This window comes from Podarcis tiliguerta (genome assembly GCF_965153285.1).
Source record: "Podarcis tiliguerta genome assembly, chromosome: 11".
NCBI lineage: Eukaryota > Metazoa > Chordata > Lepidosauria > Squamata > Lacertidae > Podarcis > Podarcis tiliguerta.
In genome coordinates, this window is record NC_139544.1 from 53,695,848 (window position 1) to 53,719,636 (window position 23,789).

Genomic DNA, 23,789 nt, shown 5'->3' on the forward strand with positions numbered 1-23,789 from the left:
TGCCACCAACTCTCCCAGCTCACTAAACCCTGTTACCTCTTCAGCTTCAGCCACCTCCTTCTCCAACTGACCACTCATTAACATCCCACCACCAATTCCTGGGCTCTGAGCCTTCTTCCCTTGGGGGCGGCCCAGCTGGTTTCTCCCACCATTCCTCTGCATCCAACCAGTCCGTGGCAGAAGGGTGCAGCCTGCGTAGGATTTAGAGGGCCAGGAAGACAGGTCTGGGGTGGCCGCACGTGGCCCCCAGCCCTGCCAGTCCTTGAGTGTGTTAGGCCCTCTGCTGAAGCGTGCTGCGAGACTGGTTCTTGCCAGGCTGCCTAAGCCTTTGCAGCCATTTGCTTCTGAGTCCACAGGGCCTTCTTTAAAAACACGAGCATCTGTTAGGCCCATATGCGAGGGGTTCAGGTCCACCCTTCCTGCTCAGTGGCTGGACTGAGAATTCAGAGGCTTTAGCGGTAATGAGGAAAGATGCTTATCCCCTATTTATCACACCCTTGCACAGCCTGGCAACATCAGGCTCAAAAAGGTCCTTCACCCTTTGGGGATAATGCACAAGGCCTCCGCAGAGGCTTTATCCTGAATTCAATTCTGACTTAATCCCTGGTGAGAAGGAGGTGTGAACTTAACCCCTGCTGCTGGCTCCTCCCAGCCAAAGCCTGTTTCGTGTTTTATCAGGAAGTTGGCAACAACTCACACTGATAACAGTTTTATATTCAACTTGGAAACACTGGTGATTTGAGGTTCCACCTCCAAAACCCAGATTCCCAGAAAAATTTTAGTTGCCTTGTCTTGAGGCATGTTTGGCTTTGTGATAACCCTGCCGGGTAGGTTTGGCTGACAGAAGCATTGGCTAGTCGGTCGCCATCTCTCCAGAGCAGAAACTTGAATCGGGGTCCCCTCTGTTCACCTGCTGCACTACATGGCTCTCGCAGCTGCAAAATGACAGCTGTCAGTCAGCACTGAGCCCGGCATCCTGTTTTCTATAGGGATCCAGCCCTGTACGGCTTACTCCCGATTGAAATGCAGAGTGTTTGAGGATCGGGACATTCAAAGGGAAACCAAAATGCTTGTTTAGAGAGCTATTGTACTACCAACTTTACTGTATGCTTGTGAAACATGGGCCACTTATAAACGCCATCTCCAACTCCTTGAAATGTTCCATCAACGGTGTCTCCAAATTTTTTTACACATCACTTGGGAAGACAGGCGAACTAATGCCAGTGTACTGGAAGAAGCAAAGATCACCAGTGTTGAAGCAATGATTCTTCAACAGCAACTTCATTGGACTGGTCATGTTGTGCAGATGCCTGATTATCATCTTCCAAAGCAACTACTCTATTCCAAACTTAAAAATGGAAAACGTAATGCTGTTGGTCAACAAAAGAGGTTTAAAGACTATCTCAAGGCAAATCTTTAAAAATGTAGTATAAACACCAACAATTGGGAAATACTTGCCTGCGAGTGCTCCAATTGGAGAGCAGCCTTTACCAAAGGTGTCATGGGCTTTGAAGACACTCGATCTCAGGACACAGGGGAGAAACATGCTAAGAGGAAGGAACGCTTGGCAAATCCACACCGTGATCAACTCCTGCCTGGAAACCAATGTCCCCACTGTGGAAGGACGTGTGGATCCAGAATTGGCCTCCACCGTCACTTGCAGACTCATTTAAAACCATGTTTATGGAAGACAATCTTACTTGCCTACGAAGAACTGACACCAATAATTTTAAGGTGAACTCATTGTTGCTTGATCCCCAGCACGGACAGGATATATATTCACTGTATATTCAGAAGGGTTTGAAGAAACTAGGCTGACCATTCATGGCTTCCTCCAAAGAATCGTGGGAAACGTAGTTGCAGGAGAGCGTTGAGAATCTGGCATTAAGACAAACCCAGTTACGACACACAGCAACAACCCCGCAGAGGTCTGTGGCTGGGAGCCAGGGCAGTTTAAAGGTATTTTAAACTGGTTTAAATTTGTAGTGTGGACACACCTTACTGTGTAGCCACAGAACACCCTCACTTTTCTGGGACAGGAAGGAAAGTTCTTACGGGTCTTAAGACATAAACAACATATGATGCATCTTACTGAGGTTAACCCTGCTCTCTTCCAGGCTTGGGAAAACCTTTTGTTGTCTTGTTCCAGGCCTAATTTCAGCCTGGAGAGAGGGCCGGGGGACATGACCTCTGCAGGCAGATGTCCTCCTGGGTCCAGGTCTGTTCCTCTATGATGGCACAGACACACCAACTGAGTTCCCCTGGGGAGGCCTGATTCTGGTGCAGGGCTTAGCTTACTCTGTGGTGTTTCCATACATACAATGAAGGTCTGCCTTGCAATGCCTTGTGGGAAAAGCCTTCATGGTCCTGTGAGAGGTTTGACCCCCTCCCTCCCTCCACCTGCCTCTTTTAGCCTCTTCAGGCCACCAGATTCACACGCGATTTCCAAATTCTATGCAAACCACCTTCAGAAGCTGCCTGTCTGCTGGGCCCTTCATCCTCAGGGCAGGTATCCAAGGCTACCTATCCTGCTCTGCCTTCCACAAATCTATGGAGGTCGCCCATCAGTTCAAAACAAAAACAAAGTCAAAAACCACAGAATCGGTAGTACAGATCCACCTGGTCTTACAGCGAGATGAACATGTGCCTTGGAGAGACCACACAATTGCCAAAGAGGGCATTTAAAATAGAACGGGAGGCAGGCAGCGCCTATAAAATTATATCAGTCCGTCGTAACCATGAAACACTCGTGTAAACAAACACAGAAATGCTGCCCTGGGTTCCCTCTCTCTCTCCCTTTATGCTTTCATTTTTCTAAAATTAATTGGGTGAGAATGGAACGAAGGAGGCAGCACAAGCACGGTCAGAACTTACGGACTTCTCTCTCTGTAAGCGACGGCATGCCAGCAGCGGCAGCAAAAGCAGCGGCTGCGATTTGTCTGGTTACCTGTAGCATGTTGAGAAGGAGGCTCCGGAACTTGGTGCCTTCCACCATGAAGAGCGCCATCTTGTCGCAGAGCTTGGCGGCCATGGAAGCAAAGCTGCGGTCCGTCACGGCCTTCTGGTAAATGGTTCTAACAATCTCCCCGAGCATCTCCTCAGAGTTGGTGGAGTTCTGGGCCTCCTCCATGAAGTTGGTGAGCTTGGAGTCCACCCCGCTGCTGTTGTTCCGCATGCTGTTGAGAATTTCAATTAGTTTGTCCATTTTGTTCTTTTGAGGGTTGGTGGACTCCACGGCCACTTCGTCCTGATCCGTGAAAAGGGAAAGACAAGGCATCTGTTATGCAAGGGAAATGTGGAGCGGGGGCGGGGGGAGAGAGAAGAAAAAGGAAGGAAAGAAAAAGAAAAAAGACAGATCAGCACAGTTGCACCAAGCAAACGACAAGTTTGGAAGCGTGGAAGGAGGCCTATGCAATTAAAGTATACATTAAGCATGCTGCGAAAAATCTGAACCTGCAGTGAGGAGCAGCTTAAGTTTTAACTGGTTTTAAGTTTTGGACACAACATCTGAGGGCATGTCTACACCGCACACTGAATCCCATGTAACTGTCTCAACTCAGTTGGGGCAGGGTTATATAGCTCAGGGGCTAGAAGCAGAAGGTCCCAGGTTTAATAAATAATAATAATAATAATAATAATAATAATAATACCCCGCTGATCTGGCTGGGTTTCCCCAGCCACTCTGGGCAGCTTCCAACAGAACACTAAAATACAATAACCTATTATCGTATTTTTTGCTCTATAAGACGCACCAGACCACAAGACACACCTAGTTTTTGGAGGAGGAAAACAAGAAAAAAAATATTCTGAATCTCAGAAGCCAGAACAGCAAGAGGGATCGCTGCGCAGTGAAAGCAGCAATCCCTCTTGCTGTTCTGGCTTCTGGGATAGCTGTGCAGCCTGCATTCGTTCCATAAAACGCACACACATTTCCCCTTACTTTTCAGGAGAGAAAAAGTGAGTCTTATAGAGCAAAAAATATGGTAAACATTAAAAGCTTCCCTAAACAGTCTTTGACATCTTCAGGTAGGACTGGGAGCAGGGGCAGAGGAAGGGGGGTGCGGTGGGGGTGGTCCACCCTGGGTGTCACCACTGAGGTGTGGTGACAAAATGGAGGACGGCACTCACTGCGGGGCCTGCAGTGTGCCCAAGCCACGTGTCTCTCCCAACGGTCGGCCCGCTGCCTTCCCCCCAGCTGTAGGGCAGCTTAGTGGGAGGGTCAGGCAGACTCCTTGGAGGCCCAGCAGAGCGTCTTGCCCTGGCTGGCCCCACCCCTGGGCACAGGGCACGCGTGCCACTCCAGGCGCCCGATCAGCTTGCTCCACCACTGATTAGGAGACAACTTTGCCTGAAACCCTGGAGAGGGACTGCCAGTCAGAGCGGACAATTTAGAGTTCGATGGACCAATGGCCTGACTCAATATAAACCCTGTGTTCCTATGCTCACCAGGCAACTAACTAGAACGGCTCAGCTCAGATATGCTGAGCTTCAGAAATGGAACTGCATGAAGTGCCTATAGGCTCCTCTTCTGGGAATGAATCTTAAGGAAACCGCAGCAATCAAAAGACAAACCTATTCCAAGCAAACATCTGGGTCCAAAACTCTGCAGCCAAATGGGCCGCTTTTTAAGGATGGAAGCTCTGTGCTTTTAACAGCCACCTGACAGAAAGAATTGAAGGAACGCAGCTATCCCAAGATCACCATGAGATGCTGTTGAAAAGCCGTACATGTGGAATTTCTGCAGCACGTTGCAGGCTAAGAAAAGCTTTCTGCCGGAAAGAGGTGTTTGGCAGTGGAACAGACTCCTTTAGGTGGTGGTATGGACTGATTGCCCTTGGAGGTTTTTAAGCAGAAGCTGGATCTCTCATGGGTGCTTTGGTTGAGGGAAATTAGCACAATAAATACTATCTTTCCATAGCTGGTTACTGGGCACATGTCTGTGGCAACGTTTTTAAACAAGAGGTGATAGATAGGGGTGAATGTATATTGTTTTGGGGGTATTAGTCCTCGTAGGCAAAAGCAACAAACAGCATAGAGTGACACCTAGTGGTAAGACGCGGAATTAGAGGACACTGCGCTGGACCCGTTAAGGCAGAAAACCAATGACATATAGCGACACCTAGTGGCAACAACCTTTCTAATGCAAAGAGAAGACAGAGGGCAAAAGGAAATTCCGCAACAACCACTTTTTTCTATAGGATCAACCTTCCCCGAGTTCCATAGGACTCAACTCTGAACATAAAGTACATACCCTGGAAAAAGCCAACTAAAACATATTAGTGGTGTCCTATATATATATATATATATATATATATATATATATATATCTGTGCATATATCTATATGGGTGGGTTCGAACACAATCCATCACAGACCTTTGTGAAGATGAAAAAATATACCTGCGTGATGAAAACAATACATGATGTTCCCAGTAAGGAGAACGACTAAAATGGACACCCCAGGTTGTGGCTCGGAATCACAATATTCAGAGATGTCTGTGATGCGGGATGCTTATTGCAAACTCGGGAGAAAGGTTGGCTCCTTGGGGTTTGTGGTTTCTCAATTCCAATCCTCCTTCTCTCCCCCCCCCTCCCGCCCATGGCTTCCTTCTTACTTAGCAATTGCAGCGTGGAATTCCTTCCCCTGCCACTTGGGATAGAAAGACCCCAATCTCTGGCTCGTGCCCATGCCAGCATCACATTAGGCTGGCACAGCAGCACCCCCACCGCCCACATAAAGGGGCCCATTGTCTGTGGGTTATGCCAAGGTAAGCCGCCTAGGGAAGGGCTCGGACGGGATTTGTTTGTCTGCTAACCTCCTAGCTGTGTGTGCTTATTTTTAACCTTCTTGGAGAAACAGGAAGTTGCTGCATTCCCACTGCACTACAAGCGACGATGATAATGTCAATGAACACATAGCATTTATGCAGCTAAGAATCCACAAACACAACTCTCACTTTGAACTGCCAGGAGCAGGAAGAACTACCGACTCTGGAGGAATGGAGAATGACGCTAACGGACTATGCAGAACTGGATAAGTTAACTGGGAAAATTAGATATCAACGAGATCACAAGTTCATTGAGGACTGGAAAATTTTTTCGGAGTATTTGAAGGGTGTATGTGACAAGCAAACAATGCTAGTGGGTTTTAAAGAAGCTTTGTGAAAAAATAAGGAATATTGCAAAAATGCAAATAAAACTATTATGACATTTAAAAAAAAAAGGTGATACTAAATTTGAGGAATGCGTAGACAAAATTTTAGATACGGATGAAAATATGTCAATTGGGAATTTGTATGATTGGAGATATTTGTGCAAAACTTAAAAAAAATTTATTTGAACTGCCAGGAGGAGCAGCACGGCTCTCACTAGCTCAGCCTTTCCCAACCTGTGGGTCCCCAGATGTTATTGAACTACAACTCCCATCACCCCTAGCTAGCAAAGCCAGAGCTCAGGGATGATGGGAGTTGCAGTCCAACAACATCTGGGGACCCACAGGTTGAGAACCGCTGCTCTAGCTGCTTCCACCCTTCTGCACAAGAAGTGGCTCCCTTTGCCTTTGGGGAGGAAAGAGCACAGGATATACCTGCAATGTTTCTAATTCTCATTGTGCAGAGCAAAATGTGCATGCTAATCCAGTTCTAAGAAGGGGTCTAAGAGGCAAAGGCCTCTCTGACAGCTCCAGAGATCAGAAGCGGTTTTGCCCTGCCCCTTTCTCCAATCAACTCAGCCCTCCCCTGTGAAAACTGCTGGGCATATTAAGTGCACACCTACATAACAGCAGGGGCGGCTTCGTCCCACTTTGCTGATTGAGCCCATCAGAAAGTGCTTCCCTGCCCTGCTGCTGCCACTGCAGGCTGAGAAGCGGGAGCCAATTTCGGATGAGACCCTGCCCAAAATCGACGCCGGCACAGCTTCTCTGCCAGTGGCGGAGGCAGCAGGGCAGCTGTGGCACCCGCAGGAGACCACTTCCGGGGCTTCCACCGCCCGAGGCAGTGGCTCCCCCCTACCTAACATCTGGGCTGGGGGTTGGGGAGCCTGCATTTCAGCTTGCTTCAAGGGGCAAGGGCTTCACCTTCTCTTTTAGCCTCCTGCGTAGTCTGTCTTTGGAGGACTGGAGCAAGTTGATTTTGGGCCTCTCGCTTATCCGCTCGTGGAGACTGTCTTTCCGCCTGCTCTCCGGGTCCTGGATGTACTGCGGCGACTGCCTCTCCGTGCCTTCGCTGCCGCGGTGGACTTCCAGGGGGATGTGCACCGTGCAGACAGAGGCGTCCTCGATTTTCAGGTTCTCAGTCTCTTTGGCATTTCTGTGCGCCTCCTTGTCGTTGGGCGAGTGTTTCTGGTTGTGGTGCCACCGCCGGTTTTGGCTGTAGCCGTGGTGGCCGGGCCGGCCTGCGGAGTGCGGCGCTTGGCCTCCCTGCGAGGGCTTCTGGTGCTCCCTGTTGTGTTTGGCCGTGCCCTGTTGGTGCTCCGTGTGTTGCTGAGACTTGTTTCCCCCAGGAGCCCTTTGCCTCCTGCAAAGACAAGCAGAGGGGTTATTGACTTGGTCCTCTTCATTTAAAAAATAAATAAAAATACTGAACCCGTTAGCACATTTTTTCCCCATTTGTAATTACATAAATTAATTTTCACATTATCAAAACCTCAGTATAGATACCTTAAAAAATATCAAACATTTTTTCCCCCCTGGAGCAACAATAAAGCTCCCAGAACGTTTGTAAAGCTAAGCAGGCTCCGGTATGGTTTAAAATGGGATGGGGGAAGCACATGTTGCGATTCCTGCATTGCAGGGGGTTGGACTAGATCAGGCATAGGCAACCTCGTCCCTCCAGATGTTTTGGGACTACAACTCCCATTATCCCTGACCACTGGTCCTGTTAAGCTAGGGATGATGGGAGTTGTAGTCCCAAAACATCTGGAGGGCCGAGTTTGCCTATGCCTGGGCTAGATGGAATCTGTGGTCCCTCCCAACCCTATGATTTTATGATTCTGTAAACTGCAGATAAAGAGCATAAAGAAATAACTATTATAGCAGGTTGAAAACAGCACAAGTTTGGACATTACCATTGAATTTCTTGCTCCGAGCATTATAAAAAACACCCGTTTCCCCATAAACCTGTTCATATGTATTCTTTTATAATAAGGTAGCTTAATGATAGTTCAATGGACCAAATCTTCTCGATTCATTCAGATATAGTAGGAATATATATTCTTCCCCCGTATCAATTTTTAGCGATTATAATCTTAGCTGCAATTATAAGGTGAAAGATTATTTCGTGATCATTTTCCATAAAACCGTCTTTTAGATAACCAAGCAGAAATATTTTAGGTTTCAAGGGGATATGGTATCCTAATATATCAGCGATATTAGCCTGAATGGATTTCCAGAATATTTCCAATGGATGATAATTCCGGAAGATATGCTTGTGATCTGTTTTCTTTTGGTCCTTTTTGTACCTACACCTGCATTTGGGAACACCCAAGGGCTTTAGAGGATCTTCTGCCTCCCAGACATTAATAACTTACCAACAGTATCTGACATTATACTGACAAGCAGTGTATGGGCTTTACTCATTTATTTTTTAATAAAATACCCATCTACTGCAATTTCACTAATAATAATAATAATAATAATAATAATAATAATAATAATACCCAGGACAGTGTTTCGGTCTTCAGCTGTTATTGGACTACAACTCCAATCTTCTCTAACCACTGGTCCTCTAGCTAGGGAATGATGTGTGTTGTAGTCCAACAACAGCTGGGGACCCAAATTTGAGAAACATTGACATAGGAGGTTGGAAGGCACAGAAGCTAGGAGGGTGGCAGGGCAGTTTTCGGTGGTGCAGCCTAGTCTATGGAGCACTGTCCCCCCAAATGTAATCTCAAAACGCCAATTGAAAACGTCTCCTGTGAAATTTCAGCTCAGCTCTAATTAAAATAGTATTTCAAAGCTCCAGTGCTTTCTTAAGCACTCACGCCGTTTTGCAAGGGGAAATCCCAATTAAAATCCGATTAAACATTTTTCACCTGCAGCTAATGAGCTGATCACAACATGAGCTGATTCTGTTTTGGACTCTGCTGTATATAGTAGGGCTTGCTGGTCTCATTTGTAACTTAACTCTCCAGACTCTTGAAAGCCAATGGTTCCCAAGGCCTGAACGATTACCACAATGTAGAAATTTCTGAAGGAAATGTCAACAGGAAATGGAGTTGCAGGCCAGCAAGAGAAGTTCTAATTTCTTCAGGTCCTTGTAAAACCAGGGGCCTCCTCTCTCTGTGTTGACTAGCCAAGCATCCATTGCCATGAAATGCTAAGTTTGGGGGTAAGGAGCACTGGTATATTTCAAGGGGGCTGAGAAGATGCACAGGATCATCACTAGGAGGCAGGTTACACACTGGGGAAGGGTGATAGTTCAGCGCTTGACATGCAGGAAGGTTGATATAAGTAATACTGAGCTGGATGCATCAATGGCTTGACTCAATATAAGGCAGCTCCCCATGTTCCTAGAAGGGAGGTTTTGCCCCTGCGGCAACAGTGACCTCTAGTGGCACCTAGCTGCCATTCATTTTTACAGAGCAAAATTAATTTGTGGGTTTATTCATTCGTCTTTTAGAAGGCATAAGTTTGCTTTTCTGTCTATCAAGCCAGCTGCCTGAGGAAGGAGCTGTGTTTGGAATTAGCAGCCCAGACCTCCTGATCAGGAACACCTGATGTGCTCCAGAATCTGGCTTGGTGGTAGAGGTGGCCGTGATTTTCCCTGACAGGTTGTTGATTGCCAAGGCAGAGTCAGACCATCTCCAGAACCTGACTTAGCCTCAGGTAAGGGGTGAGGCCCACAGTGCTTTTTTTTGGAAAAAATATGTTTAGGGGTACTCTCATTTTCCTAAACATATTGAAATACTGCCCCTCAATGAGGCTAAACTTAGATTCACAAAATGTTTAGGGGTATGCGTACCCCTTTTCTACCCCCAGAAAAAAGCACTGGGTGAGGGAGTCCATTCTTTTGTTCTAAACAGAGTTTCATTTTAAACAATATATTTCTTGTTTTCAATTTTACAACAAATTCACAGAAGAATGCAACCAAACCATAATCATAACTTCGACTTCCCTCCCCTCCCCTTCCACGGTTCATTGTTGTTTTATCTTTTACTGCTGCATATTCTAGTTACTCCTTATTTAATCTTAACCAATTTATAACTCATTTACCATTTCCTCCTGCAATTATTCTAATCCTGCTAACGTTTTTAGTTGTTTGCAATAAACTTTCAAAGAATCCACAATTTCCCCCCATTCTTTCTTTAAAAATTCTCCCTGATCTCAAACTCTGTTAAGTTAGCCATCTCGGCATATTCCATTAATTTAGTCTGCCAGTCTCCCTTGTAGGGGCTGTAACTTCCTTCCATATCTGGGCATATAACAATCCGGGCCGCTGTGGTTGCATACATAAATAAGTTCCAAGAGTTTCAAACAAAGATGGGCTCTCCCAAGCCCACATTCGCAACAAGTTCACACCGCTGTCTCAGCGATGTCTAAAAGGTAAAGGTAAAGGACCCCTGGACGGTTAAGTCCAGGCGACTATGGGGTTGCGGCGCTCATCTCGCTTTCAGGCTGAGGGAGCCGCCGTTTGTCCACAGACAGCTTTCTGGGTCATGTGGCCAGCATGACTAAACCGCTTCTGGTGCAATGGAACACCGTGACAGAAATCAAGAGTGCATGGAAACACCATTTACCTTCCCACCACAGCGGTACCTATTTATCTTCTTGCACTGGTGTGCTTTCGAATTGCTAGGTTGGCAAGAGCTGGTACAGAGCAATGGGAGCTCGCCCCGTCGTGGGGATTCGAACCACCGTCCTTCCAATTGGCAAGCCCAAGAGGCTTGGTGGTTTAGATGTCTATGCTGGCTTGGTCATGTCCGCAGATTGGAAGATGTCGGGATCCGTAAGGGTGTGCTCTACAGGAGCTGGCTTCCGGCTCCAGATCAACTGGCAGACCAACTCAGCGTTACAAAGATGTTTTCAAACATGACATGAAGGCTGGCAACATTAACCCTGTTGTGAGTTGAATCCATTGCTGACAACCGCAGTGCCTGAAGATGGGCAGTTAGATAATGCATCTGTAGCAGTGACCAGGGGAGGAATGACCTCTGGGAGGAGCGCAGAGAGAAATAATGCCATGGTGCATCTGCAGTAGCACAACTGGACATCCTCATCTGCGCCAGATGCAACAAAACATGTCATAGCAGGTGCTAACAGTTTGACTTCACAAAGGCACACTCATGCATCGTCTCCTGAGACATATGGTTGCCAATAACTAGACTGCCTGTACTAAGAGAAACACGTACTGTATTTTTCGCTCTACAAGACGCACTTTCCCCCTCCTAAAATGTAAGGGAAAATGTGTGTGCGTCTTATGGAGCGAATGCAGGCTGCATAGCTATCGCTGAAGCCAGAAGAGCAAGAGGGATCGGTGCGCTGAGATCCCTCTTGCTCTTCTGGCTTCAGGGATAGCCACGCAAAGCCTCTTGAGCGCAGAGGGAGCTCTCCTGCCTCTTCGCTCAAGAGGCTTTGCGTTGCATTCTTGTTACTTGTTTTCCTCCTCTAAAAAATAGGTGCGTCTTATGGTCAGGTACGTCTTATGGGGCGAAAAATACGGTGCGTTGTCGAGCAAGTCTTGGACAATTTTTTGGTTCACAAGAGGAATTATAGAGTTTGGGCAAGCTTGCTCAAGAAGGACAAAGGAAATGTGGAGGGGAATGTGCATTTGGACATAACTTCAGGCTCGAAAAAGACTCTGCTGACAGGCCAGGAATATGGATTAATGGCCTCGGACATAAGACAGCCTGGCTGACTGATTGAACTTATGGACTGCAAAGACCTTAAAAAACTGTTAAAAAGACTGGCAGTACCTGAAACCGGGGGGAAGAGATGGTGGGATAAATTTGGAAATTTTTAAGTAAAATTTGATATAATATGATTTTAAGCATTTTTGGGGGATGACGGAAGGAATTTATTTTGGTTCCAGGGAGTAAGATAAGGAAGATGAAACATTAGGATATAAGGGCATGTTATTATAGGGTTTAAGATTAGAAGATTTAAAGTAAATTTTCTTTTTCTATTATTGTCTTTCTTCTTCACAAGTGGTAAAGGTAGATAAGTGAAAAAGCACTAAAAGTTGGATGGAATTTGCCGATTAGATTAAAAATTGGAATACAAAGAGGGAGGTGGGAGGAAGTCAAAGAAACAGGTTAAAAAAGAAGGAATTTGAAACTTTGAGTTGTTTGGGGTTTTTCTTTTCTCTTTTTTGAGTTTTTGTTTTTTGAGATTTTTTGCAGGGGGGGATGGGGGAGAGGGTTTTTTTTTTTCCTTTTTTTCCTCTTCGTTTGGGTTTTCTTTTGTCTTTATTTCTTTTTTTCCTCTATTCTTTTTTTTATGTGTCTTTTGTGGATATGTTGTGTTGTGTTATTGGAAAACTCAATAAATATTATTAAAAAAAATACGGTGCGTTGTCTCTGTGGGCAGGGGGCAAGACAGCTGAACCTCACTGACCACTGGAAACAACATTTGTCTGCCAAACGCAGCCAAAATGTGTGGACCCCTGTTTGGGAGGCTTTGTCACCAGCGGAAGGTCACAAATAGACTAAACGCAGGCAGTCAACTGCTGTCTCTCCTGGAAATTCTTGCCAGTGGCTCTCTGACCATGGAGAACATCAGGAGGAGAACAGCAGACAGGCTTATGAGCACAGAACATTCTTTGTAATAATCATCATTAACGGACATAGTGCAGGCCTATAGCACTTGTTACACACCAGGCCAGACACAACCCATCATCTGCGTACGGAGGCCAGAGAATCTCTCTGTTCGCACAACAACAACAACAAAAGCAGTCATTATGAAGATTTTTCTTGTCAGGCAGGCAGCAAAACCAGAAGTTCATTAAGCAGTGCCCCAAGGCCGTACCTCAACAAGAAGATCTGTAACTGGAAGTAGGAGCAATGATAGGGGAAGGACCAGAACTCAGGCACACAACATCTGCTTTGCATGCAGAAGGTTGCAGGTTCAATCCCTGGAATCTGCAGATAGGGTCAGGAATGCCGCCCTACCTGAAACTATGGGGAACTACTGCCAGTCAGTGCAGACAGTACTAGCTAGGTAGGCCAGTGGTTTGACTCAGTACAGTGGTACCTTGGGTTACAGACGCTTCAGGTTACAGACTCCGCTAATCCAGAAATAATACCTCCGGTTAAGAAATTTGCTTCAGGATGAGAACAGAAATCGTGCTCCGGCGGCGCGAGGCCCCATTAGCTAAAGTGGTGTTTCAGGTTAAGAACAGTTTCAGGTTAAGAAAGGACCTCCGGAACGAATTAAGTACTTAACCCGAGGTAACACTGAATACAGCAGCTTCCTGTGTTCTTCTGTTTATCCCTGTCTCCATTTCCCTCCACTTAAAAAACCAAAAACTCTTTATTTTTAGATATTTAGCCATTGGGGGTTAGGATGTGTCTTCTCAATCTCTGTAAAGTGCCGTGCAAACAAATAAAACAATCACGTCAGCACAGGAGCAGGCAATTTGTGAATACTACTGCGATTCACAAATCTTAGTTCAGCGAAATATTTTAACTTATACCAGCCGTAAGAACAAGCAATCATCTTTCTGAAGCTCTGCTTCGACGATCCCCACCCGACGATCTCAGGAATAATTCCCCTCTGGAGAAATAATGTGTGTTATTTTAAACATTTTTTTTTAAAAAAAGGCACAGAGATTTGTTTCACTTCGCAAAGAAACAAATTTGCGCTGACCTGCTTAAAATGTGCTTCGCTGGAGGAAGTGGCCATTAGCCTTCGCTGGTCAGTGGCTAAAACTGTCCCCCGGGCTTGTTTGCCAAACCAAGCTTGTCCATCAAAATTGTATTCCTTGGCTCACGTAGGAGGTCAGGCCTCCTTTCTGTGGCCAACTGGCTCTTAACTGTCAAGACTGAGCCCTTGTGTTTGGCTAACCGGAGGAAGAGCTGACCTGTTTTCTGTGGTAATGGAAGGAATTCATGCTTAAGGTTTTTTTTTAAAAAAAATGGTTGGCTGAGTTTATGAGACACTGGACCGTCTTTTACCAGAAAACTGGTTGGAAAATCAGGTAAGGGAGCATTCCTCTCTGACAGCCTGGCAGGAGTGCCTCCGTGTTACACTGGAGCAGAATGAGTGCAGGAACCATCATCAAGCCTGCATTTGCAGGAGCAACATGTCTGAGCTCGTAGATCAGAACATCACTACCGCATCATTGTTAATTAACAGAAGGTGACTAATTTTAATGGTACAGTCATACCTCAGGTTACAGATGCTTCAGGTTCGTTTTCTCAGGTTAGGTAAAGGTAAAGGTACCCCTGCCCGCACGGGCCAGTCTTGACAGACTCTAGGGTTGTGCGCTCATCTCACTCAAGAGGCCGGGGGCCAGCGCTGTCCGCAGACACTTCCGGGTCACGTGGCCAGCGTGACAAAGCCGCATCTGGCGAGCCAGCGCAGCACACGGAAACGCCGTTTACCTTCCCGCTAGTAAGCGGTCCCTATTTATCTACTTGCACCCGGAAGTGCTTTCGAACTGCTAGGTTGGCAGGCGCTGGGACCGTACAACGGGAGCGCACCCCGCCGCGGGGATTCGAACCGCCAACCTTTTGATCGACAAGCCCTAGGCGCTGAGGCTTTTACCCACAGCGCCACTCGTGTCCCCTGGGTTACGGACCGCCAAAACCCGGAGATACTGGAATGGGTTACTTCCGGGTTTCGGCGATCGCGCATGCACCAAAGCGCTAAATCACGCTTTGTGCATGCACCAAATCGCAACTGCGCATGCGCAGACATGCCACTGCGGGTTGCGAACGTGCATCCTGGATGGATCACGTTCGCAACCTGAGCATCCACTGTATTATCGTTTCTGTCCTTGTGTTTACAGGGTGTTTTGGTTTTTTTGCGCCGGTTATTTATTGTATTTAATGTATACATTTTTGGTATCGATTTAAAAACAAACAAACACACGCAGAACACATCTCTGAAATCCTCCCTCCACTCACAGCATCATTATGGCAACTATGGCCAGCAATGCTTTAAAATGCACATTGTAGATGATGGCATTTGCTATGGCTTAGCACCCACGGGCTACTGTTCCTATGCGATGTGGCTTCTGAGAGTACCGTTATGGGAGCCTAATTTAAAGCTGCAATCTTACAAGCAGGACGATATTTCTTTTTAAAAAACAACAACTTTTTTTACTTTATTTTCAACATAGTCCACAACAACTCATACACACAAACAAACCCACCACCGTTGACAATTTAATTATCAAAATTAAACTCCTATCCCCTTACACAAAGAAAACAGAACATAAAAATAAAAGACTTCCTTTATCCTGCAAATGGCCTCCTTATTTACTTCTTGTATACTGTTTTTTTTATGTGATTATTACAATTCTTCCTAATTATGACTTTAAAAAAACCACAAAGTCTCCTGTAGAAATTAATCAAAACAAGTCCAGGTGTATATTTTAGTAAAGTATTCTCTGCATTTTCCCCATTCTTTGTGAAATTCTTGTCTAGGTTGTCCCCTAATTGTTTCTGTTAATCTGGCCAATTCCGTATAATCTAATAATTTATCCTGCCATTCCTTTTTTGTTGGCACAAATTCTTTTTTACAAGGACTATATTTCTGAGTAGACATGCAGAGTCTACACAGAGCATGTGACATTTGCTCTGAAATTGTGTAAAATACGGGGCAAAATAGCGTATTAAAAAACAGATAAGCATAGAACAATTTATTTCGTCACTTCCTTGCTCTGTTGACGTCCATTCCGTACAGAATTTTCACATTATTATTCTGTGTCATTGGGCGGCTAAAAGTTCTTGCACTCTTGACGAGTTCACAAAGAGACCTGTCAACTTCTTCTGAGATCAAATGACCAGGCATTGGCTAAGTTTACTTTAAAATTATTCCACTCCTCCCACATGTCCCTGACTCCCACTTGCTCAAATAATCCCAGCTGGAGCCCCTCAGAGTCACAACCTGGTCCCCTTTCACCCTTCACAGTTCTAAATAGTCTATGCATTTAAACTATTTCCCCGCCCCTCCTCCTTTTATGTTACAGCTGTTTTTATTTACATCTCCATGAATCTTTGACCCAGGGCAATGAGCCATTCCTCTGTAGTCTCTTTATTCCCCATAAAATATTATTTGCAGTAGGACTTGCAGTCAACAAACAATGGCTGTTCCAGCATCGGCCACAGTAAGCTCCTTCAGGGGCTCTCAGGAAGGAGGAACTAATCTCAATTTTCCATGGCATTTGGTTACTTCCGACTTGCGGTTTTTGCAAAAATGCACGTCAAGCTCAGAAGCTTGCACCAAGCCCTTCCAGCGTGAGATCATCGTAACTCGTTCCCCCACGTGGATCCATCGCAAGAGATGTGAAGATTCGTCTAGTTGCTACAAGTCACAGTCAAATCCATCTTTCATTGCCCCTTTCCCCAGGAGAGCACATTTCTTCACTTGCCTTTTGAAAAATTCCCTTCAGACAATCTGCCTTCTGCTTTCCTTACAACCGCTGGACTAATGATTCACAGTATTTTATGACTGAATGAACATACTCATGAACATTCTATGACATCACAGCAGCTCAGCCAGTGAGTGAGTGAGAGGGGCTTACAGCAGTTTTCAATTTGGACAAGTGTCCATGGAGGCGCAGGTCAATTCTGTGTCCAGGGCGGCTGTCTACCAGCTCCATCTGGTGTGCCAGCTGAGATCCTACTTGCCAGAGTGTCTCGCCAGAGTGGTACATGCTCTAGTTATCTCCTGCTTAGAGTACTGCAATGCGCTCTACGTGGGGCTACCTTTTAAGGTGACCCGGAAACTGCAATTAATCCAGAATGCGGCAGCTAGACTGGTGACTGGGAGTGGCTGCCGGAACCATATAACACTAGTCCTGAAAGACCTGCATTGGATCCCAGTACATTTCTGAGCACAATTCAAAGTGTTGGTGTTGACCAAGGGTCAGCAAACTTTTTCAGCAGGGGGCTGGTCCACTGCCCCTCAGACCTTGAGGGGGGGACTATATTTTTTGGGGGGAAATGAACAAATTCCTTTGCCCCACAAATAACCCGGAGATGCATTTTAAGGACACATTCTACTCATGTAAAAACATGCTGATTCCCGGACCGTCTGCGAGCTGGATTTAGAAGGCGATTGGGCCAGATCCGGCCGCCGGTCCTTAGTTTGGTGACCTTTAAAGCCCTAAATGACCTTGGCCCACTATACCTGAAGGAGCATCTCCACCCCCATTGTTCCACCTGGAAACTAAGGTCCAGCTCCAAGGGCCTTCTGGTGGTTCCCTCACTGCGAGAAGTGAGGTTACAGGGAACCAGGCAGAGGGCCTTCTCGGTAGTGACACCACCCTGTGGAACACCCGCCCTTCAGATATACAAGGCATCTGAAGGCAGCCCTTTATAGGGGAGTAGTTAATGTTTAATCTTTTATTATGTTTTTGTATATACTGGAAGCTGCCCAGGCTGGCTGGGGCAACCCAGTCAAGATGGGCGGGGTACAACTAATAAAATTATTATTATTTATTATTCAACCATGTAAGTGTTTAGCGGGTACGTGGTTCTGCATGAAGTGGGACATAAAACTGGGATGCTATGGACTTAGGGGCCATCACTAAAATAATGCAACCTTCTGGTAGAAAGGCAGCCATGTTACGACGGAATGGGCTGGCGAGGGGAAAATGAGAGTCAAGAAAATTTGTGCAAGGCAAGCAGCTACTTTCAGAAAGGAACAGCCACTAAACACGTTGCCACAATCTGTCATCTCCTTCTCTTCCACTTGAGGCTCTTCTTCTTCTAGCAATGAAAGGGAGGAATGAAACCGGGGCAGCTTGCCACTCCGCCCACGACATCCCAGGGAAAGGTGTCGAAGCGATTTTTCTACACCTTATCAGGCCAGACAGAATCTCATAACTACAGACACCTCATGAGCTCACTCACTACACTACGTACAGCCTCATTGTTATGCAACTATCCGCACATGAAAAAGGCGTTGCACCAAAACGGTTTAATATCATCGCCTTCTATGCATCCAAAAAGGCTACTCTTTTGGAATTCAACCAAGAATATTATTTGCACAGCACCATCATGGTACTTCGCTAAAACCAAAGAGGACCATGCCTTTTGGATCTTTCAGCTAGTCCTCTGAATCACAGCTCACCGAATGGAGAGAACCGGACTTCTGTGCTAGAGTTTCAGCACCAAGAAAGAGGAAAATGCAGCCTTAGCAAACTAGTAATTTTAGATGCTCCATCAGTCAAGTGTTCACTGTCATATGACCTTTATTTGATCATTTATTAAATTTATAAATAGCTCAGTCACTAGAGCTGGCATAGGCAAACTTGGCCCTCCAGATGTTTTGGTACTACAATTCCCATCATCCCTGACCACTGGTCCTGTTAGCTAGGGATCACTATGTACAGGGGGTGCTGCAAGGCGAAATGGACATTTTCTCAGTACCCCCTTTTCCAGGTACAACCTTGCAACCGTACCCAGGCGGCAGGTGAAAAAGCTGAGATTGAGAGAGTGTCTTGTCTAAGGCCACACAGTGAGTTTTGGGGAAAGGTGAGCTTTTTTGGGGGGTGTTTCTCTGCTCACAGTTCACCCTCTTAACCACAAGGACTGCGCCCCCAGCTGCAATTCCTCCCAGATGCATTTGAGGGAAGAATGAGATGGTGAGGCACTCTCCACTGGCCTGACCGGGGAAAACTGTCATCTAGCTCCTTGGCTCCCAGAACTGCCTTTGGTCACTACCATATTTTTCGCTCCATAACACACACTTTCCCCCTCCTTAAAAGTAAGGGGAAATGTGTGTGCGTCTTATGGAGCAAATGCAGGTGGGAGGCTCTGCTCAGCACTCGTGGAGCGTGTGTGCGGCTCTTGGGGGCTTTTTCCCGAGGAGGGAGAAGGGCAGCCCATCAGTCCTTTCTCCCACCTCACGGAAAAGCTCCCAAGAGCAGGAAATGTAAAGAAGCTGAAGGTACTTTTTTTCACCTTTGGTGGACATGCCCGAGGATTAAGACCTTCTGGGAGATGATCTACAATGAAATGAAAAAAGTGTTTAAATACACCTTTCTGAAAAAACCAGAGGCCTTTCTCCTGGGCATGGTCGGCCAACAGGTGCAAAAGAATGATAGGACTTTCTTTATGTTCGCTACAACAGCAGCAAGAATACCGTATTTTTCGCCCTATAGGACGCACTTTTTCCCCTCCAAAAATGAAGGGGAAATGTGTGTGCGTCCTATGGGGCGAATGCAGGCTTCGCGGACCTCTCAGCAAGCAGCGGGAGCGCTCCCGCTGCTGGCGGAGAGTTGCCTGCATGCTGAAGCCTGCGCGCGCTGAGCTCAGCGTGTCCAGGCTTCGCGGACCTCTCCGCAAGCAGCGGGAGCGCTCCCGCTGCTGGCGGAGAGTTGCCTGCATGCTGAAGCCTGCGCGCGCTGAGCTCAGCGTGTCCAGGCTTCGCGGACCTCTCCGTAAGCAGCGGGAGCGCTCCCGCTGCTGGCGGAGAGTTGCCTGCATGCTGAAGCCTGCGCGCGCTGAGCTCAGCGTGTCCAGGCTTCACGAACCTCTCCGCAAGCAGCGGGAGCGTTCCCGCTGCTGGCGGAGAGTTGCCTGCATGCTGAAGCCTGCGCGCGCTGAGCTCAGCGTGTCCAGGCTTCGCGGACCTCTCCGTAAGCAGCGGGAGCGCTCCCGCTGCTGGTGGAGAGTTGCCTGCATGCTGAAGCCTGCGGGCGCTGAGCTCAGCGCGTCCAGGCTTCGTGGACCTCTCAGCAAGCAGCGGGAGCCAGCACTGGGCTCCCACGGCTTGCAGAGAGCTGCCTGTTTGGGGGCTGGGGTCGGGGGAAGCTCGGGCTTCCCCAACCCCGCGCCTGGGGGGGGGGGAAATAATTTTTTTCCTTTATTTCCCCCCCCCCAAAAAAAACTAGGTGCGCCTTATGGGACGGTGCGTCCTATAGGGCGAAAAATACGGTACTTATCACACAGTACTGGAAGACACAAGAGCTACCCACTCTGGAAGAATGGCAGATGAAAGTAATGGACTATATGGAACTGGCTGAAATGACCGGCAGAATCTGAGACCAGGGAGAAGAAACGGTGAAAGAAGACTGGAGGAAGTTTAAAGATTATCTACAGAAATATTATAAGATTAATGAATGTTAGAATGACATCCGTTTGAATGTAAAAGGTTATTGGTTAAAAATTTTAAAAATTAAAAGATCCAATATTCTAAGATATAAGAATTGATTAAGCTAAATTAGGATATTCAAACTAAAATAAAAATTTAATTAAGATAGAGGGAAGGGATTTGTTGTTTGATTGTATGATTTGGAATACAGGGAAGGGAGGTCTGGGGAAGTCGGAGAAATAAGTTAATGCAAGGAATATTATGAAGATAAAACTGTTTTTATTTTTGTTGTTTTTTGTTTGATATTTTTGGTTGTTTTGTATTTGTGTAATTGTGTATTTTTTTTGTTTTGGTTGTTGTCTATTGTATGTTGTTTCATTTTTTATGTAAAACTTAATAAAATATTTATATAAAAAAAGAAAAGCTCCCAAGAGCAGCACATACGCTCCACACGGCTCTTTAAAGGGAGCATGGCTCTTGGGAGCTTTGCCGTGAGGTGCGAGAAGGGACTGGCGGGCTGCCCTCTGTCCCTTCCCACACCTCCCGGAAAAGCCAGCAAGAGCCGCTGTCAGGCTCTGCTCAGTGCTCCCTTGTAAGGGCTCTCTTTCATCCCTCATCCTGCACTGCTGGGAAGCCAGAAGAAGAGGTGCTGCGCAGCTATCGCTCTTGCTCTGCTGGCTTCTCAGCGAAGCGGGAGGAGGGACGGAAGGGTTTAAAGCAAGAAAAGCGAGAGCCGCTTACATGCTCTGCACAGAATATATTTTTTCTTGCTTTCCCCCTCTAAAAACTAGGTGCGTCTTATGGTCAGGTGCATCTTATGAAGCGAAAAATACAGTATATAGTTTGCTGTGTAACAATATGACATACTGGATATACTGACTGGAGGTATGAAAACACCAATTATTATTATTATTATTATTATTATTATTATTATTATTATTATTATTATTCCACCCTCCATCTGTAGATCTCAGGGTGGTTCGCAGCATAAAAATACACGATAAATAAACCACAAAATACATAATAAGAACAAAAACAAGCCAAGTTCACCTATAATGAACTACCTGAATACACTTATTTTCCTCTTTCTCACCCTATTCCTTTTTTCCTTTTGTGTTGTGTCTCTTAAAGTCACTATTAAGACTGGCTGATATCTGGTTTTCATCCTTGTGATAGATCACTAGCTAAAGGAGTTCTGAAGGTATTAAAAAATGCAGTCAAACGTCTCGCAGCTACAAAAGGCTTCAGAGCAGCCTATATAAACTTTAGTTTGATGCTCGTGTGATCCGAGGTGATACTGGGCCACTATCCTGTCCCATTTGATTACTAAGAGCAGAAAGATGAAATGTCCTGAACTGGTTGTGTTCAAGTGTTTGTCCAGGGCTTTGCATATCAACACAAGAACATTGAGTCTGACCCACTGGTAGCACATAGGCAACCAGCACAAATGTTACAGGCAAATGTTGCCAGCAATCTGACCCCATGAGCAGTCTAATCTGCACCAGCTGGAGCTTCTGAACCTTGAGTTCCGTGTGGTGCAATCCTGCGCATGTTTCCTCAGAATCCCCATGGAGTTATTCCTAAGTAAGTGTGTACACTTTGCAGCTTAAATCAATGAATTAGAAAACAAGCCCTCCAAACTTTAGAAACAAAAATGGGAGAAAAACAACATCTGGAGGGCCACAGGTTTCCCATCGCGGAGTTCAAAACAGCCCTGAGTGACATTCCTTTGTTAAATAACAGGATTACAAACATGTCCCTAACTTTCCAGTTACAGTCTTGGTCAGGTGGGCTTCCTACTGTTAGCTTGGCTTTACACTTAAATGATCAAGTGGAGCTAGCGGGATTTTGGTTTGGTTTTAAAAGATGTTTAATTAACTTCACATCCTGAGAAAATGGCGCCCTACTTTCCACTCAAACCCGTGGAGTAGCAAAAGTGTGTGCTTTTGTGTTGTTTTGCTGCTGCTGTTGCTTTTTTTTAAAACAGAAGGCCTGGAAACGATGCCTTATGAGGAACGGCTAAGGGAGCTGGGCATGTCTAGCCTGGAGAAGAGGAGGTTAAGGGGTGATATGATAGCCATGTTCAAATATATAAAAGGATGTCACATAGAGGAGGGAAAAAGGTTGTTTTCTGCTGCTCCAGAGAAGCGGACACGGAGCAATGGATCCAAACTACAAGAAAGAAGATTCCACCTAAACATTAGGAAGAACTTCCTGACAGTAAGAGCTGTTTGACAGTGGAATTTGCTGCCAAGGAGTGTGGTGGAGTCTCCTTCTTTGGAGGTCTTTAAGCAGAGGCTTGACAACCATATGTCAGGAGTGCTCTGATGGGGTTTCCTGCTTGGCAGGGGGTTGGACTCAATGGCCCTTGTGGTCTCTTCCAACTCTATGATTCTATGATTCGTAAGCTGCTGGTGACTTGCTTGGTTCATTTCTTCTGTTGATAATTGGGTCACCTGAGAGTCTCATGAACCCACATGGCCAATGGTCAAGGATGATGGGACTCCAGCAACAACGGGAGGGTTTTCCTACATGGTCTCCAACACTCCTTGCAGGTCTACTGGCCCAGAAAAGACACAAGGAGTTGAACTTTCCCAAATTTTCTTTACTGTTGCCTGGTCTTTCAACCCTGATATTGTTTGGGGGTCTTATACCAATGCTGTTCCAGACATTCTGTTCACCGCCTTTGGCCCTCAAGCCAGAGCTTCCCTCCTTCAACTTTCCTCTTCATCCTTTGGCTCTCGCTCTCCTTTATCCAATGGGACGCGGGTGGCGCTGTGGGTTAAACCACTGAGCTTAGGACTTGCCGATCAGAAGGTCGGCGGTTCAAATCCCCGTGACAGGGTAAGCTCCCGTTGCTCGGTCCCTGCTCCTGCCAACCTAGCAATTCAAAAGCACATCAAAGTGCAAGTAGGCAAATAGGTACCACTCTGGCGGGAAGGTAAACGGCGTTTCCGTGCGCTGCTCTGGTTCGCCAGAAGCGGCTTAGTCATGCTGGCCACATGACCCAGAAGCTGTACGCCGGCTTCCTCGGCCAATAAAGTGAGATGAGCGCCGCAGAGTCAGTCACGACTGGACTTAATGGTCAGGGGTCTCTTTACCTTTTACCTTACTCCTTTATCCAGTCCTGTTCTACTTAATGGCTTGCTTCGCATGTCATGCTAAGCCAAACCATGAACATGCAAGCCTGTGAGCTCTGGGAAGAAGAGACTGTGGCTACTATGCCTGACAACAAATCCAAATTATTGGATTCTTTTGCCCCATCTTTTTGTGCCTGCCAAACAGCCATGTCATGCTTATGATATTTTATTCTCTTGTTAATTATGCTGTTTTAAATGTGCATTTTATATTTGACTTCACTTAGCAATGTTTTCTTTTGAAATGTTTTAAGATTTTTTTGTTAACTTTATGTTAAATATGTATTCTGTAGTTGACCTCCTTTGCAATGTTTTATTTTGAAACTTTTAAGGTCATATTTTAGTTTTCTGTTAATTATGATGCTTTGACTGTATACTGTATATTTGACTTTCTTTAGATTGGTTTATTGATGTTTTAATATTCTGTAAACTACTTTGAATTTTTTCTTA

At 46.0% G+C, this 23,789-nt stretch overlaps 1 protein-coding gene across 5 annotated transcripts in view; it reads right to left on the minus strand.

The window, feature by feature from the left end:
* The window catches only part of CTIF (cap binding complex dependent translation initiation factor), a 206,331-nt gene that overhangs the window by 47,632 nt on the left and 134,910 nt on the right, over positions 1-23,789 (minus strand). For 3 of the 5 annotated variants that reach the window (XR_014502789.1, XM_083402882.1, XM_083402880.1), the window contains 2 exons: positions 7,075-7,513; positions 2,948-3,247 (listed from right to left, as the gene is read on the minus strand). Coding sequence is in view for 4 of the 5 variants with exons in the window: in XM_083402882.1 (XP_083259008.1) it covers positions 2,948-3,247; positions 7,075-7,513 (739 nt within the window). In the remaining variant the exon portion in view is untranslated. Of the gene's footprint in view, positions 1-2,947; positions 3,278-7,074; positions 7,514-23,789 lie in introns of all 5 variants that reach the window. The other 2 variants (XM_083402881.1, XM_083402883.1) reach the window with 1 other exon arrangement.